The sequence below is a fragment of the Cyprinus carpio genome, chromosome A17, assembly GCF_018340385.1.
Source record: "Cyprinus carpio isolate SPL01 chromosome A17, ASM1834038v1, whole genome shotgun sequence".
NCBI classification, from domain to species: domain Eukaryota; kingdom Metazoa; phylum Chordata; class Actinopteri; order Cypriniformes; family Cyprinidae; genus Cyprinus; species Cyprinus carpio.
In genome coordinates, this window is record NC_056588.1 from 4,583,972 (window position 1) to 4,602,557 (window position 18,586).

Sequence of the window (18,586 nt, forward strand, 5' to 3'; positions counted from 1 at the left end):
TTAAGCATTGCATGTAAAAGCACAAATAAAATAACTATATATCAGTTCTGCATCGTAAGTTTTCTAGCATTAAATAAAAAAACTTTATTAGTCGATCTCTACTTTAGATTAATTTTTAAGTTCAGCAGAAGGACGCACATTGCGAAGGGAATAATCGATTAAGCATTAGTAGGGAGAGCGCAGCGTCTTTGCGGTTGTGTTTGGACACTGTTCAAGAGGAGGATGCTCAGAGAGGGAATGGGATTCGTTTCCGCCTGGTTCCCTGAGCCTGAATTCTGATGAAGTATCCAGACCGCCTGGCTTCCCCTGTGTCAGCCTCAGCTCGCTCTTTCACACAGAATCTGAAGCAAAAACAGCTTAATTCCCTGTGTCCAAATAACACGGGTAGTGTGAGATATGCCCCATTAGAGACGACCCACAGAGGGCCAGTAACACTGCCAAAGCCATACAGGAAGGGGACTTGGCCACCCAAATGGCTGCAGGAGTTGATGGGCAAAACAAGAGATTAATTGCGACAGGAATAACAATGTAAAAATTTGAAATGATGTTTATATGTTTGCAATACATGCGTCACACATAGAAACCTTTAACATATCACACTGGCTTAACTGTTATTGCTTAAGGCAAGTGACGTAACAAAGTCAATCAATTCTGAGTCAAGTTTTATTTATTTATTTACTGTTGTAAAAGTGCAGTCTGTGTGTGCTGACTGTCTGAGTGATGTTTTTACCCATGTGGTCAGCGAGCACTTGTCCAGGTGACGAGAGTGTGGTGTGTGGTGAGATCTCTGTGGTCCTGAGCTGTGTGTATCTCTGCTGATCCATGAGTGAGTGTCCGGTCAGCACAATCTCCGCTGCGCTCGTCAGAAGCGGCCTCTGACCCTGTGATCATGTGTCCTTTTTTTAAACATCCTCTAGCACCACCTACTGGATAAGAGCAGAACTAGCAATCTGTCAATAAGACATAAGCTAGTGTTTGCAGAAATGTTCAGAGAAAATTTATATACAAATTCTGTAATAATAAAAACAATTGACAATAATTACAATTATTTTATAAAATATTGACAGCAATAGCTTAATGTTTTTTCTTCATGTTTAAAAAGATTTAACGTAAATATTTCCAAATTTTTTACATAATGATTTTATATTTTATATACATTTATGTAATATTATATATATATATATATATATATATATATATATATATATATATATATATATATATATATATATATATATATATAAAATTATTAGTTTGAGTATAAATAATAAAACAAATAAATAAATAAACAACTGCCTCTCTCTCTATACCCACACACAATGGAGTAATTTACAAATGCTCTCCACATCAGCTTCACAAACAAATTAATTTGACCAAATCTTTCAAAAGAACTAGTTCAAAAAAAATTATTTGTTCTTGATTTGAACATCAGCAGCGAATGTGAAAGCTTTAGTCAAGTCACATGATACCTCTGGCTGCTTTTAATTGGTTAACAAGGCCGTGTTCCATTCTGGCCAACAGAGACAGGACGGGATCATGATGAGCAGGAAGGCGTGGAGCTCCGATCACCTGACCTTCACTGGGCGGATCATAATCCTGACAAAAAGACCAAAGAGTTTGTATAAAATCAGTGCACTTGATTTAATGTATATACACCTGGAAAATATTAGTGGTGGTTATTTTATTAAACAATGTGTTGTTTAACAATTATAATGAATTCTGAAACAATTAGTGTTCCTGTGGCTCAGTTGTATTGGATTGTGTTAGGGTTGTGGGTTGTTTGATTGGGAGGGAATGTTTGTTAGGTAATGTTTGTCTGAATGCACTGTAAGTCACTTTGGATAAAAGTGTCTGCTAAATGCATAAATGTAAATTCTATCACTGTATGAGGTTTTTTCTACACTTCCACTTTCAAAAATGAAATGGAAATACTGATCAGATTTAGTGGTTTTCGCATTGCTAATCATCACAGATGATTGTTATATCAGCAATAACAGTGTTACTGGATGTCTCCCCAGTTCTCATTGGTTGGTGTTGATCTTATATTTTTTTGATATATTCTAAAACCAAGATGTGATTTTGTGTTTTTGTTTTTAAATGTCAGTCCTATTATTTCATTCCATTTGGTTTAATAAATGGTAAGGAAACAGAAAAGTGTTTGGGTCTGTTGCTAAGACTCTTTGCGTTCAAACATTCACCATATCTTGGACTCCATGCAGGGAACTGTTCAGGCTGGTCATCAAATTAGGCAGAAGGACTCCTTCTTCTGTCAGAACTGGGGAAGAAAACAAATTGCATTTTCAAAAACAAAATGCGTAAAAAAGAGCCTATAATCTCAACAACAAATGTAGGCATCATAGGCACACTACAAAGTATTGAAGGCAAATTCAACAAATATATATAATTAAAAGTTTGGAATAAAAGATTTTTAATGTTTCTGAAAGACGTCTCATATACTCAACGAGGCTGAACAATACATAACACATCCCAGGACTGTACATCTGTAAATAACTTATCAAAACCATACTGTTCATTTTTATTTATTACACCAAGACAAATTCCTGGTGTGTGTAAACTTCTGATTATGATTTGATCAAAAAAAAAATATATACAGTAGAAATAGCAATATTGTTAAGTACTATTACAATTTAAAATAACTGTTTTCTATTTAGATATATTTTGAAATGTAAGTTATTCCTGTGATGGCAAAGCTGAATTCAGTTTTCAGTGTCACATGATCCTTCAGAAATCATTCTTTCAAAAACAAGATATAAAATACAAAAATTATATACTGTTAATACACTCAGGCTTGTGGGTTTGTGAGATGCTGCCCACTCATTTATAAACTTCTATTTTGTCCTTAGAAGGCAGCTGCTTATACAGCCAGTGTGGTTTTGGATCAGTCTGGCTGTGTGAGTGTGTGTTGGACCGATCGTGTACCTCTGACTGCCGCCATCTGGCCGTGAGTGAGCAGCAGCTCTCCCTCTGAGATGTGTCTGGCTGGCGTCTCCGTCTCCGGACAGTCACACTGGTACAAGAGCTGCTCACCTCTGAGGAGGGGGAGGAGGAGAAGGATTCAAGGGGGGCAGCAGGAGGAGGTTCCTGGCTCACAGGAGGAAGAGGAGGTGGAGAAGTCTTGGGTTTGGAAGGGAGAGGTGGAGATGAATGGATGACTGATTCTTCCTCATCGTCCTCCTGGGCTACAGACATCACACTGCGTGTGAGAGAGATGGAGGGCGTTAGTGAGTGAAACGCTTAGCAAAGGCACATATTCCACCATGTCTTCACTGACACAGAAACAAAACATTACATACAACCATACAAACAGATAACAGTCATTTACATGTAAAAGTCTTAAAGGTGAAGTAGCAGCAACAGCTTTTACTTCATAGATTCAGAGAGAGGACAGAAAATTGTCATGAAATACTAAATAACAACTGCTTCCTACTAATCTATATGGTTCAGTAATGTAAGGCCCAACCTACTACAGAAAACGGTCCTAATAAGATTTTTACATATCAGACATGAACTAAATGCATCAGGTGTTGCTAGCTAACAATACCTACTTCAAAAGAGAACAATTAGCTAAAAATCCCAAACAGTTTATTTAAAATTTGAATGGCACACTGAATTAACACATCACACAAAAGACACAAGATATGGGTATAAAAATAAATTAATTAATAAAGTCTGTGTTGATCCTTTCTGATCCCAAAGAAGGTGAAATATGGAAATAGGACCTTCATATTACCTGATTTTATAAACGTTTTCATACATAGCTACACATCTATATCTATAAAAGTAGCAACACAGCTTTAAATCCCAATAAAATAGATGATTTTAAATTAAAGACCACATAAGTTAAAAGTTTCATATTTATTTTATTCTAAACGAACAGGCGGTTTTGAGTGCTGGTGAGTGATGTTAAAAAAACATAAAATCAAACGAAATAATATATTTGTGTTTCTAGTGATTATCTCTTTCTTTTGTCCAGTGTTTCTACAATCAGTCATATATTTACTGTTGTTAACACCAGGTGGCACTGTGGGCCTATATATATATATTCAAATATACATCCTCACAAAATTCATTACTAGACCTACTATACATTAAGAGGTACAAATACTACCTATTTTCTGCTACTAACAGAAAGTGAGTAAAAAATAAACACTTTCTCCACATGATTAATAGCTTTTAATAGCAGCCCTTGCTTTTCTACACAAATAAAATGAATAGTGCATGTGTTATCTACCTTGCCTAAATATTTCATGCAAGAATAAAGCAGAATGAAACAATATTTAGACATACACTGACACTGACGCTGAAGGCTGTTCCTGCCTCTCACTGTGTGGTTCTTCCTCCTCCAGGGGGAGCTCTGTTCCTCCCCATGGGTGGTTCTGCAGGCTGGCTGAATTTGGGCTCTGATTGGCTGGAGGAGGTGAGGGTGTGGCCACCCTGGTGGGAGATGGATTGGTGTGGTAGCCGGTGTGCCCACAGGAAATCTGTCTGGACCTGAAACAAAGGCAGAATGGTTGTAGCGCCAAGTGATGTGTGCTAACACTTTTACAAATAGATGGCGAGTGATTTGGTATATTCAATTAAAATCACTGTCAGACCTGATGAAGCAGATCCTTGATTGTTTTCTTTGGAAGATAAAGCTGAAGAAAGATGCTGGGAAAGATCAGGGGTTCTGACAGGAGCAGCGGCTCCGTCAAGTCTGGCTCAGGAGTGGATGCTGGTGTTGGTACTGTAGACACCTCCTACAATATTAGCACAATATTACCACATTTAGAGTAGTAAAAGTATTATCATCATCATGGATGAATGAGAGTGTGTTTAGATGCCAGCACCTCCTGAGCATCCTGTGTTTGGACAGGGGCAGCGGGCGCTATCTGCATCTCTCTCTGTCCCAGCATTACTGCAAAAGTGTCTTATGAGCTCAGAGTCCACTTTTACCCCTGTCTCCACAAACAACTGAAGCCCACCACCACCTGCGGCCTCCACTGCCACACAAACACACAGAGAGAGAAGGATTACCTGGTGTACGTGGGACATGGTTTGGCATCTTTTGTTACCAAGGTTATAGTCAAAAGTACATAGCAGCGGTCAGCTAAAGTTGGTTTTTCAATGCTGATATTTAAAGAGCAGGCTGATGCAATTTAATGACAGAATGGACTCTTTCCTAAGATCCACCTTAAAAAAATTACTGACCAATCCTAGTAAAAGTGCTGTTATTGTTAATAAATAAATAAAAGTTGCTGAAATAAAGCTTAAAAATAAAAAATTGCAAAAGCATATAACAAAAATAACTGACCAATACTAACTTCACATCAGTGTTGTCATTGTAAAATAAAAATAAAAATCATTGAAATAAAAATTCATTTAAGCTAAATAAAAATGTAAAAAAGAACTAATAAAACACATAACAAATTCATCTAAATTAACTGACCAACACTAACTGTTGCCGTCTAATCATTTTCACATTAGTGATGCTACTGTTAAATAAAACAAAACAAATTATATTATAAAATTAATTAATTATTAAAAAACTAATTATTTCACATGAGACTAGAAGAAAGGCTGACTGTGAAAGCATTTGCATCAATTCTGATTCACAGTCTTAAATCATGTTATTGCATATTTAACAAATGATTTACACTTTAAAATACTTTTTCAGTATTTTCAATTCATTGTAGCCCACTTAAGAATAGTAACTATTCACCCCAAAATATGAAAGCAGAAATGTATTATATAATTTATAATAAAATTCATTAAAATGTATATTTTTATTACTTCTTGTCCTCTGACAGGGCTGAGGATGGAGTATGGAGCTAACATGATTTTCTATCACATAACTTTATGGCTCTGATAAATGCTGACTAAATAATTCTTTTTACCACTGATTTTTTTATTGACAAAGATATGCAATGTGTTTTGGGCAATGGGATAAGGACACACATCCCTGGATTCAAACCTGGATCTAAAACAGCTAGGCCACACCACTTTCAACAAGGTCATTGCAATTATTTAATATCAAAATTCACATCCATTTAAAGAGCTAAAACTCCTAATGTGCATCCAAATATAACAACGCATGCACTTAATATCTGCAAATCTGGCATTCCCACAACATTCAGAAGTTTTCCCATGAAGCCCTTCTGGCAAGTTAAGTTTGCCAGCAAAGTAATTTTAAATAACCAATTTGAGATCCGCTTTACCTCTCATCCAGCCTATTCTGAATTCTTGCACCCGTAAGCATTTTGGACCGGTGGTATTAAAAAGCTAATATACAGAACTGACATTCTTGGCAGGGGCCTCGTTTCCTTTTGTCTGCATTCAAACATATATACATTTCCTCTACAGGAGGAAGAGTCCAGTCAGTCTGCGAATATGCTGACAACAGTTTGCTGCGAGCCTCCTCTGCAAATTTGATACATCATTGATCTTTCTATTAAACGAAAGCGAGAATTAATGAGGCAGGACCTCCTCGCCGACTGAGCAGAAGTGACGTGACGGAGATGGAAGGATGGAGCGGAGGAGGAGTAGAGGGGCTGAGCACAAGCAATCGTGTTTTAATGAGGAAATACAATCTTGCTGCGTGCTGACATGCTTGAGAAATGCACTGCTCTCATTCATAGACACTATGAATCAAAATGATGAGATTATAGATTGGAACCTGGTGCAGCTCGACCATTCTTGCTGGTTTATGTCATGCTTTATTGATTGTGTTGTTGATTTTGAACATTGACCAGACACACAGGTAAATTGGTGATGATGTATGATGGTTGAACCGCAGACAGACAAACTTCATAGCTATTTAACTGGGAGCTTTCAAATATGTTTAACACCAAACTCACAGAGTTTAAAATAAGACTAAGTCACATTGTGAGGCCTAAAGTCACAATTATAAACATTAAAAATAACCCATTATCACCTATGCCTGATGTCACACTATTCTCCAGCTCTGATTGGCTGGCTGGATCAGTCTGGATGGGCTGAGTGAACATTCCAGTGATCATTCTGGCCATGAGCTGTTGCTCCACCCTATGAGAGATGAAAACAGTGCTATAGTGGCATTATGCTATGATGATGATAGCATGTCATTAGCAATCCAACCAATGAATACTTCAACGGATGCAACAAAAAAATAACTAAATTTAGGTCTGAACATTCAATTAGTAAGCAAAAAGTAATTTAGTAGATCCAATGCTTTATCTAAAGTGACTTACAAAACCTACATTTCAAACTGGAGATAAGTGCTCACTGAGGCTACATTTATTTGATCAAAAACAGTAATATTGTAAAAAATGACAATTTAAAAGTCCTGTTTTCTATCTGAATATATTTTCAGATCTAATTTATTTCTGTGATGCAAAGCTGAATTTTTTTCAGCATCATTACTCCAGTCTTCAGTGTCACACAATCCTTCAGAAACCATTCTAATATGGTGGAATATGGAACATTTCCTATTATTATTAATGTTGAAAACAGTTGTGCTGCCTAATATTTTTGTGTGAACCATTAAATATTTGTGGTCATATCTGTGCAGGAGATGATATTTGCACAGATAGTGGACTCTCACCAATCGAGCAGCCTGTTCTCCAGGGTTTCTCTCTGCTGGATGGTGCTGAGGATGGGCTCGGTCAGAGGGGTGCACTGGGAAGGCTGTGGAGGAAACGCCGGGCCGTGATACAGAGCAGCTGGAGGAGACGGCAGCCCGTTGATCTTTATAGGACAGTCTGGAAGTCCACTGTTTGTTTCCTGAATTCAACACAGTCTAAGCAGTTTTATGATATATATACTAAAACATATGGCTTTCTGAGAGACTTATTGACAATCCATTACAGCAAAAATATCCCTGACAGCTTACTGGATCAGACATTGAATTTTCAACACAAGTGACAGGAAATAAAAGCGCACACCATGTACTGTGCAGTAATTGCAAACATATGTTAGTCTGTGTGCAGTTTCACAGTGGTCATTGCAGTCTTAACAGAAAAGGAGGCTGGAGAGAAAGGGGGATGTTTAATTCCATCGCTGGATCCGCGAGCCAGCTTTCAACATTTCGGTCATTGGTTTGGATAATGTTCAGATTCCTTTGGCCAGGACTCAGGGAGGTCTGTGTAAGGAGCGATTAGCTCATTTCCAGTGGCCATCTGCCAGAGGAAAAAGAGAGAGAAATGCATTCTGCCAGTCGGGCGCTGAGCCCGTTTGAAGTTTATGGCTCCATCAGAACTGACCGAGCCAAAGCTGAGGCACTGGAGACTTAGAGGAATGACATTTTAGGAGCTGGCAATGATCTGTGCCTCCAGTCCAAGAGAGAGAGAGCTTGTTCACTGGGGTCTAGACTTAAGTAGCTGTGGCCTTTATTTGGTCTTTGGGAAAACTACAAGTGGGGCGAACACATGCCAGTCCTCGAAAAACTGCTCAATTATATGCAACACGCTTGAATTTTTATTGCGCTCAGTGTTTGGAAAATGTTGTGTTTCTGGACTCATAACTTCGAACTTAATTGCCATTTGAACAATTACAGAGTCAAAATGAAAAGAGTCAGAAGGACTTTTTTTATAGTCACACTACTGCCAGCAGACAGAAGACACTAGATTTTAACATAATCTGAAGAAAATAGGGAGTAATGTTTGCTCATGAAAAGCTCTCTTGCTGGGGTATTCTGGCAGGTTGCAAGAATTTTTTCACCCTTTTTGTCATCCTCCAGGTAAAAACCACTTAGAAAAGTAATAACTTTAACAAGACACATCTGTAGCGCAAATGGTGCAAGATAATGTTCAATACTTAGTGCTACTGTATGGGTTTGTTCAAATCTCTAACTTTAAGTGTGAGCACTAATAATCAGTGATGCTTGCCTTATACAATCACATAGAGCAGGGCTTTTCAACCAGGAGGCCGCAAGATGATTTTTTATTATTTATTTGAAGGAAGAAAAAGGATTTTTTATAATATGATAAAAGATATTATAGATGTGAAATATAGAAAATCAAGACGTAAAATGGAACAATATTTATTTTAATTTGTTCTGTCAGCAATTGTAATTGTAGTTCCTATGGTCTTGGAAAATCTAGATCTAGGAAACTTTATGGAAATTTTTATGTCAAGCTCTAAAATATTTCATCAGGTAGAAACTCCTGAGAAATTGCTAACTGTGATTAAAAAGTATATATTTATTAAAATCTCAATCACAAATGATTAAAAAAAACATGTAAATTCATTACTTTTAAAAAGCTATTTTCATTATTTATATTCAATGTTTTTTTATTATTTTAATATATTGCCAAATCTAGCAATTATTATATTTTATTATTTTGATATATTGCCAACACTAGCGATTATTATATTTTATTATTTTAATATATTACCATGACTAGTTTGGGTAAATAAAAAAATTACCAAAGAAATGAATATCAGCTGAACTGAATATGGTCTTGGACAATATTCATTAGTCAAAAACATTGAAAACCACTGACATAGAGCCTCCAATTTGCACAAAGTCTAAGTATTTAGGAAAAATGAACATGAGCTTTTTGCCAACCTTTTTTTTAAAGTATCTCTGAGGCAAACCTCCCAAAATCCAACCACTCAAATTCTAATGCCAAACATCTAAGAAAAATCATTTCCTTCCATTACAAAACCTCTGTTAACCAGAGATCAGATCAAACCGGGCTTCATCTGTGGATGATGTTCCCTTACAGACCAAAAGGGGTCACTGTGGAACAGCTCATGTGATTTGGAACGCAACCCCCTCCAGAATTCCTTATTCTCATTATAAACACTCTTTTTCCCAGCACCTTCCATAAAAGCCTGTGAGAACAGCACAGATCTGCCTGCCTCCACCTCCCGCCTAATGACTGCTATGCTATTTCAGTGCTAACTGACGCCTTGCCCTTGTACGACCGAGCGACAGAATCGGCTTAATGCCCAATACGCCGGGCATCCTGTGCTTCTTGTTAGCGGTAAATATAAGGGGCTTATGTCTCCGTGTGTATGCTTGAGTGAGCTGTGATGTGAGCAGAATTCCTGAACGGAACAAAGACTAATATCGGCAATACAGCACCACACCCCTACGATATCAATTCACTGAAAGGCCAATTTAGCCATGTATATTGTAATTAGATTTTTCCCCAACCCATGAATGATATTTTAAACTCTCATTCATTCTCTGGTCTTTGTTAATTAAAGAAAACGTTATTCTCCTTCACCCTTTGGCTCAGAAAATCTCATTATTGGAGCACTCAGCCGTTGATGGCCAATATTTCTGTGTAGGAGGAGACGTGGAGAATGGGCATTTGTAGCTGGGTCAAAATGCAAATGGGAATGAAGTAGGAAACACTGGATCGGGGATGATACCCTCAGGGTGGACACCAGGTTGTGAAATGACCTTTGCATTACGAGTGAGTGTGTGGGCTGAAATGTGCTTTTAATTGAATGTACCTGGCTGATGTCGGCTACAGCCAAGAAACTGGTTCCGGGAAAGATATTTTCCTCCTGATCTTCACCAGCATGCAGTTCCTTGGCGGCCTGGGAGGCAATGATATGGAGACAGAGGTCAGGAAGCAATGCAGTGTCTGGAAATTACAAAATTCATTAACGGCTGGGGAGATTAGAAATGTGTACGTGTATGAGTTAATAAGGATAATGATGACAGGTTGAAACATATATGATACTTGACCATAAAGTAGGGTAGTGTGGATTTAAAGTAGCCATGAAATGGAAATGAATCTATGTTATAGATCATAATGTTACAGATCAAATTTACTCGGATGTATATCAATACTAAAGAAAAGATATGTTGTTTCCTTTAAAGCTGTAATGAAATGAATGTACAGTTCACTCAAAAATGAAAATTCTTTCATTCTGTCATCACCCGCATGCTTTTCTATGAGACAGTTTAAAAAATGATGGAAGAATTACAGTTTGTGCCTTAGATAAAGCTATCGTATGACCATGCACAAGTCATGGGGATTACTTTTATGGTGGCAGTATTTTTTTTTTTTTTTTTTTGGACCTTGACAGCCCACAATCATTGTAGGCTTCCATTTGTATGGAAAAGAGGAGCATGAACATTCTTCAAAACATCTCCTTTTGTGATCCACTGAAGAAAGAGAGTCATACAAGTTTGGATTGAAATGAGGGTAAGAAAATGTTAACAGAATTTGTCCTTTATAAGTGAACTATTATAAATAATAATAATAATAATAATAATAATAATAATAATAATAATAATAATAATAATAATTCCTTAAATGAATCCTCAAATGGTTGCAGACATGACACTAATCACACACACACACACACACACACACACACACACACACACACACACACACACACACACACACACACACACACACACAATAAAACGCTGTCTCATCAACTTATGTCATTTCCTCTGATCTTGTAAGAGAGATTCAAGGGTGTATTAATCCTTACAAAGATTCAATGAATCATGCAGTCCAAGGACACAAACTGCAACTGTTTAAGAGGTGTGTGTGTGTGTGTGTGCGCGTGCGTGTGTGTGAAAGAGAAAATCATGCATCAGTTTTTCAGGCCTTTGTCTCATGCAGCTAAGCCTTGTCTCCATGGTAACAGTGAGAGTTGGTCTGATCATGAGGGTATAAGAGTGCTGAGTACGAGAGACAGACAGCAGTATAAACCATGTTTCTGTTGAAATGTCCTGCTAACACACTTAAAAAGTGACTTTCGTCACCAATATAATTTCTAGAGTTGAATTATAGGGTTTCATCCTGGATAATCAATGAAGAAATTTTTGTTACATTTGTTGCATCCAATTATTACATGACTCTCTGAGATATTTGCTTCTGAACAGTCAACCACAGCATTCTACGGTGAAATATTTGTATATTAATGATCGCCGAACTTTATAATTGATTGTCGACTTTCACTACCATTCGGAAGTAAGGGTTCAAGATCAAGTGTACTGTACAGCGAGACGTATCGTGGGTGGTGTAACGTTATCGCGGTTTTTCGGTTCGGTTTGAATATCGTTACACCTCTAATTTTAATATTAAAATATACATTTTTAAATTGTAACAATATTTCACAATATTATGAACTTTTTTTTTCGGTATTTTAGCTAAATTAATGCAGCCTTAGTGAGCAGAAGATCCTTCCTTTAAAAACAACAAAAACAATAGTTTTGGTGAACTATTCATGTCTGCAAGGTCTACAAAAATCAAAGAACAACATTGGGTTTTGTAACAATATGAGGCAGTGGTGACTGCAATGCACTCAAAAAGTCTTAGAGGACAGAGATATAATATGTTTTAGGCGCAATCACTGAGAGACTTCTTAGTCATATTGCATTCCCTCTGTTTGACAGTCCTCAGGCCTGGTGGGAAAGTGTATGTTGTTGAAGTGTATGATTCAAAGTGTGTCGGTAGGATCTGTGGGTTTGTGTGTCTGTCCTTGCCCGTGTTTTTTTTGTGTGTGGGTAGAATCTGGGTTCTGCCAGTCTGATGAGTCATGGGCATTAACTGGGCAAAGACAGAGTGCTGAACGCAGCCATGCTGAGCTGGCAAACCAGAACACCTCTGCCGAGCTGCATCAGGCACAGGATCTGAGAGGAAGACATATGTGTTTGCACCCGTTTGTAAACTATCTGATTTGAATATGTTTAAAAGTCTATTGCTTTAACAAAAACATGCAAAAGCATTATGATAAAATACACTGTGATAAATGTTTTTTTTTTTTCAACAACAATAGTAATAAAAAAGATTCTTCATGTATATATATATATATATATATATACACACACAAGCTAGATTAAACATGATTTTCATGATATTCTTTACAATATTCTAAAAACAGTCTAAAGCTTTATTTAAAAAAAAGAAATTATTTATTTTATAAAAAATTATATTTATTTACTTATATAGAAATGCATTTTAAGTTTTTAAAATATTAAATGTGTTAATTTTTATTTTTAAATTATATTTTTGATGTGATTGATTGTGAACTCAACCTCAATGCATAGTCAAAAGGAAACCATAAATTAACTTCACAGATTCTAGCCTGAATACAGAAGATGCGTATCGTCGCTTACTTCCTGAGAGCTGTAATGACTGCTCTGATGCTACCATCAGCAGGCAGACCACAGAGAGGCTTTGTCCTCCTAGACGCTTGCTCAGAATCTGCTAACGAACCCACAGAAAAGCAACGGAGCTGCATCTGTTGCCTAGCAACCAGATGTGAATGGCTGAGGTCGGGATTGGAGGAGTAAGAGCAGAAAACGCTGCCGGCAAAAGTCCCCCCTGAAACATTATACATTCAGCTCCATACACACACGCAAACGCACACACCTCATCCATCTTCATCCGCTCGGGCAGGTTCTGAGAGCACGAGCGCATAAGCATGCACGGCTTGGCAAAAATCAATGGCAGTTCAATGAGAAATACAAACCTGGAACAAAACCGACCCTTATAGTAGTACAGCATGCTGGAGCACAAACAAAACACAAATACATTTTATTAAAAACAGCATTTGGAACAATAGCCATTCAGCTTGCAGTAGGAAAGTGAAAATCTGACTGACAAAATCAAAATATATATGAAGATAAACATATACCTCATAGGAGGGTGATTTTTGAACCAATGACATTTCACTGTGGGCAGAGTTATTCAGCATAATGCAATAAACATACACTACCATTCAATAGTCTGTGGTTGGTGAAATTTTTTTCATATATATGTATATTTGAAAATGTTATTTTTTCCTGTGATGCAAAGCTGAATTTTCAGCATCATTACTCCAGTATTCAGTGTCACATGATCCTTCAGAAATCATTCTAATATGCTGATTTGCTGCTCAACAACATTTCTTTTCATTATCGATGTTGAAAACAGTTGTGCTGCTTAATATTTTTGTGTAAACCGTGATACATTTTTCAGTGATAGAAGATTCTTTGATAAATAGAAAGCATTTATTTGAAACTAAAATCTTTTGTAAAATTATAGATGTCTTTACAATTTTGTTGAATAAAATGATTACTTTGTTTTAATTTTTTTTTATGGAGTCCGAACTTTTAGTAGTGTAATACCAAGCAAAAACTCACAATCATGGCTTGTTGGAAACAAAATCAGATTTAAAAGGAAGAAACTATTTATTGGCTCACACTATCATACTAATTGGTTATAACACAGTGCCATTACTTCTGTCCAAATTCTTAATTAATATAATAATCTTTTAATTGTAAAAGAAACAAAAATGTAAAACTAAGATGCTACTCTATGTTACAGCTCTTACCTGTATTTGGAGCTGTGGGGTCCGTCTCTTCGGTTCTGACTGGACCTCCAGTAAGATGGTGTTGGGTTTCCGAATAGCAGGAGCAGGTTTGGGTTCAGGAACAGTGATGGGAGGGAAGGAGGCTGTTACGGTTGCTGATTTGTCGCTAATGATGATCCCTGAAGGCACCGGGGCCTGGCCGTCCACTCTGGGCTTACCTAGAGAGACCATGATATTAGATTGTAGCCAAAAGGTTATAGGTTCTATAGCAAGCCACATTTGTGTTGCATTATTTGCATTGTGTTGCATGATTTGCGTTTCAGAGAGTAATGACATGTGAAATTGAATTTGCATTGCTTGAAGTGGTCTTGTACATTACAGGTTTGTGTTTTTCGAAAAGATTGAACTATACAACACCTTTTTATTCATGCATTGGGGATACGTGAACATGTCTGCAGAGTGAAACATTATCAGAACAACTAGAAGCAACATTAAACACAAAATCTCCATCCCCCTTTTTTCCACAGGATGCGTGAGTGCACAAGGAATACACTCCGGCAGCCTAAACGCGCCTCTGCCAAGCCTCTAAAGTCTGCACATCCATCGTCCTGATGCAGCGCAGATAACATCAACACGCTGTTTACAGGCGAGGCACAACGCGACCCTAATACTCACGCAAGAGGGATATTAAAGACAGACGCACTCCTGCAGATGGAGCCCACACACACACACCTACTCATTACTTCATCCCTCAACACACCACAGAGCGATTGCAAAGGACATCCACTGTACTTTAAAGTGCTGTGTCAGCCCAAAACACATTTGCACACATCTGGCTGAACGGCATGCCAACATGTTTGGCATCTGTTCTGCAGCGGGGCCGTGAGAGAAACAGGTTCAGCCAGAGTGCTCTAGAGTGGGTTTGTATCATCCCCGTTTGCAGGAAGGCATGTTATAGACACACATGCCCCATTACATAGAGACGTGAGTCTGGCCTCGGCACATTAACTGCGAACGAGGAGGCTTGCATTAGCATAAATCTGCTGTGAGTGCCACAATCTGTTTTTCCCAGCCTTCCATGCAAAGCAGGGGAAACATAAGCTTTACGATTTCCATAATTTGGCTGAAGGGCATCCAAACAGTGGTTCAGGAGCAAGAAGCACTAACTCATCTGGAATGCACAAATACTTCTGATAGCAAACATGTGGGATCTGCTAAAAGAAAGCTTGAAAGGAGGCATTTGTATTCCAGAACCTCAAAAGAGTGTGCGCTCTGAAATGCGAAACCAGATCGGACTGATCAGCACAATGATGGACAGTAAGAGATGCTATTACGGGCTATTCGCAAACCAGAGAAGCCGCAAGGCGTGCAAGGAAACAAAGACCCGAAAGAAGGGACAGAATTCACAGCCCCCAAAATGCTTGGGAATACATCCAAGAACATGTAAATCAGTGACTTTACTGGATCTGAGGACACTGCAGCAGGAGACCTGGGAAAGAAGATGGAGAGAGCGATGATGAGATGATTCAAACTAAATAAATGCACTTAAATATGTGCGCACACCCCCCTCTTCTGCAACCACATGCAATTTAAAGCAACAAATTAAGTCACATCTTCACCACTGGGGCTACCACCAGAGCAATTTCGTCTACAATCAATAAAGTGTAGGAATTCACCTCAGAGACAGCAAGCTGTGGTGAGCGTGAGATATATTTTATTCTAGTGAATATATGATTTTAAATCAGTGTGTGAATTACGAGTCTTCACAAGGACTCCTTTTTTTAAACCAATAATACATTTGGGGAAGAAATGAAAAGAGATGGTACATACATACAGAGTAGTGCATATTTCAGAAATGAATTGAGAATTAATTGCAATTCAAATTTGAATGTAAGGAAGAGGAATTAAACTGATGGATGGATGAATGAATGGATGAATGGACAGATAGAGTGATGAATGGATGGATGGATGATGGATGGAGAGACAGATAGATAGATAGATAGATAGATAGATAGATAGATAGATAGATAGATAGATAGATAGATAGATAGATAGATAGATAGATAGATAGAACAATGGATGGATGAATGACACAGGATGGATGGACAGAAGACAGACAGACAGAATGACAGATGGAAAGAGATATAATGATAGAACGATAGCTAGATCAGAACTAGAACAATGGATGGATGGACTGATGAATTGATGGATGGATGGATGGACAGACGGACAGACAGACAGACAGACAAATGGACAGATAGATAGATAGATAGATAGATAGATAGATAGATAGATAGATAGATAGATAGATAGATAGATAGATAGATTGATGGATGAATGACACAGGATGGATGGATGGATGGATAGACAGAGAGAATGACAGATGGAAAGATAGATATAATGATAGATAGAACGATAGCTAGATCAGAGCTAGAACAATGGATGGATAGGCTGATGAATGGATAGACAGAATGATGATGGATGGATGGATTGATGGATGGACAGACAACGATAAACAGATGGATAGATATAGATAGAACAACTTAAAGAAAGAAAAAGTATCATAAAAGCTCCTGAGTTTGACTGAAAATGGGAATGCTGCTGTAAACTGTATAAACTCTGACTTCCCTTGATCGCTGCTGTGTTGATTCGACTGCCACTTTCTACTCTCTGAGTGCAGAACTTGCTAAGCAGATTTGCGGAGAGCTCCTGCTGTCGTTCGCCTGTAACTGAGACTCGGGGGCCGTCTGTGAACATCTGCAGCAGATGAAAGGCTCTCTCACCATTCCCGTGGGGTGCTCCACAATTCCCACTGCTGTCCCCAGAGTCACCGAAGAGAGGGAAATTGAACCAGCTCTAATCTACAGCCCTCCAGAGACCCAGTCTGAGCCTTGGCGAGTCAATCCAATCCAGGCTGGCCCGATCTGGACTCTCTCCTTCACAGATACTAATATAGAAGTGGCTGGGAGGTTTTTAATGAAAGTCTGGAATTTTCCGCTTGGGTTTCATTCACACATTCAGTGTGACAGGAAACAGAACAGCCACGAGGATGACACTGGTCTAGTTAGTAGGTTGTCATATACTCTAGACTAAGTAAGTCTAAGGGTCCACACTTCTTGTCACTTCAGGAACAATTCTGCAGTAGGTGTCTGTTTCAGACACATGCACTAACATCAGTGTTACAAAAACGTAAAAAAAAAAACGTAAAAAAAAAAAAAAGCCAATGTTTAATTCTAATATTTTAACAACATTATAACAGCACTGTAGCTGCAGTTATTCCTTAGAAGAATTCCAATAATGCATCTAGTAGTGAAAGGCACTTTAATATGACCATGAAGGGAGTTCAGTGTCTAGGACGGCGATCAGGGCCACTGCATTGCAGATGCGATTAGTGAGTCTTTGTTCACTCTAGCATAGCTCGGATCAGAGGTCAGTCCAGCGTACAGGCAACAGCCCACAAAATGCCCACCTGCCATTTCAAACATTACTAGACCATTTTCTGCTAGTTCATTTCATTCTCAATACCCTGAGCCACAATTTGGGAAACATTTGAATACTGTAAACAGTTTTAGCAGAGCAAAGGTGTTTCGTCATTGCCATTTTTTCTGTAATCCCTTTATTTACCTCTTCAGTCAATTGCAGAAAATAACGACAGCATTTCAGCTGTTAGCAAACTAATGGATCGTTTTGGTGCCAGGAGGTCATAATCCTCAAAAGGAAGAGGGGACAGGATATAAGAAAATAATCAACTCATAATATGAACGCTTTCAAAATGTTTTCAATTGGTTATTTGTAATTACTGCTCTAAAAAGTGCCCTTGTAAAGCATGACGGTGTTTTCATTCATACGGCTGTTCAGGCTAATAAACAGAATTACCTCCAACCGCACAAGGTTGGACCTGAGATGAAGCTCGCAGTGATTGGAAGCGGGAAAATGAGAGTGTAATAGAAAGGCATTAATGTCCCTGACAGACAGTGCAGTGATTAAACGAGAGCGGCATAGGAAGGCTTTTAACGAGTGGAGAGGCAGCCGTAATTAAGAGCTAAACTCACACCACTGAAACGTCTGCCTAATTAAGTCCATTCTTTAATGCTGGCATGTGCTCAGAGCCAGCCAGAGGAGAGACGCTTTATGACTGCAGCATGTGGAGGCTGTCGCAACCATTCATGCCACGTCAGATGTCTTTGTTTCAGAATGGTCAGAGGTTTAATGGACACCGTACAGCAAACACGATGTCATCAATTGTGTATGTATTTTAGCCATTTTTTGACATCACAGACAAAATCCTGATGCAAAATCATATAGATAAAACTTAGCTGCACCCCTGCAA

The 18,586-nt window shown here is 38.1% G+C and overlaps 2 protein-coding genes and 1 long non-coding RNA gene across 17 annotated transcripts in view; all 3 read right to left on the reverse strand.

Annotated features, from left to right (window-relative positions):
- Positions 1–14: 14 nt before the first annotated feature.
- LOC109082673 (protein TALPID3-like) lies at positions 15–4,510 on the reverse strand. Of its 3 annotated transcripts, none has more exons than XM_042773631.1 (5): positions 4,309–4,510; positions 2,941–3,214; positions 2,199–2,275; positions 1,470–1,596; positions 15–881 (listed from the first exon to the last, which is right to left on the reverse strand). In XM_042773631.1, the coding sequence occupies exons 2-5, from the start codon at positions 2,954–2,956 to the stop codon at positions 739–741; spliced, it is 363 nt and encodes a 120-aa protein (XP_042629565.1). In that variant the 5' UTR covers positions 2,957–3,214; positions 4,309–4,510; the 3' UTR covers positions 15–738. The 3 variants fall into 3 exon arrangements, with proteins under 3 accessions (XP_042629565.1, XP_042629563.1, XP_042629562.1); XM_042773629.1 differs by having other exon boundaries at positions 15–923; XM_042773628.1 differs by having other exon boundaries at positions 15–926.
- Positions 4,511–4,891: 381 nt separating this feature from the next.
- Positions 4,892–7,610, reverse strand: LOC122148134. Its single transcript, XR_006162104.1, has 3 exons — positions 7,583–7,610; positions 6,935–7,044; positions 4,892–4,998 (listed from the first exon to the last, which is right to left on the reverse strand). It is a non-coding gene; the product is annotated as an uncharacterized LOC122148134 (long non-coding RNA).
- A 28-nt stretch (positions 7,611–7,638) lies between these two features.
- The window catches only part of LOC109108070 (protein TALPID3-like), a 69,101-nt gene continuing 58,153 nt past the window's right edge, over positions 7,639–18,586 (reverse strand). For 10 of the 13 annotated variants that reach the window (XM_042773625.1, XM_042773622.1, XM_042773618.1 and 7 more), the window contains 3 exons: positions 14,278–14,474; positions 13,435–13,470; positions 10,446–10,533 (listed from right to left, as the gene is read on the reverse strand). The gene's annotated coding sequence lies outside the window, so the exon portion shown is untranslated. Of the gene's footprint in view, positions 7,666–7,689; positions 7,762–10,445; positions 10,534–13,434; positions 13,471–14,277; positions 14,475–18,586 lie in introns of those variants that run through there. The other 3 variants (XM_042773614.1, XM_042773613.1, XM_042773615.1) reach the window with 3 other exon arrangements.

Coding starts and splice junctions, on each gene's coding strand:
- LOC109082673 (XM_042773628.1), bottom strand. Junction 1,597..2,198: donor TGCATGGAGTCCAAGATATG/GTGAATGTTTGA, acceptor TCTTTTTGTCAG/GATTATGATCCGCCCAGTGA. Junction 927..1,469: donor CCAATTAAAAGCAGCCAGAG/GTATCATGTGAC, acceptor GCTCTTATCCAG/TAGGTGGTGCTAGAGGATGT.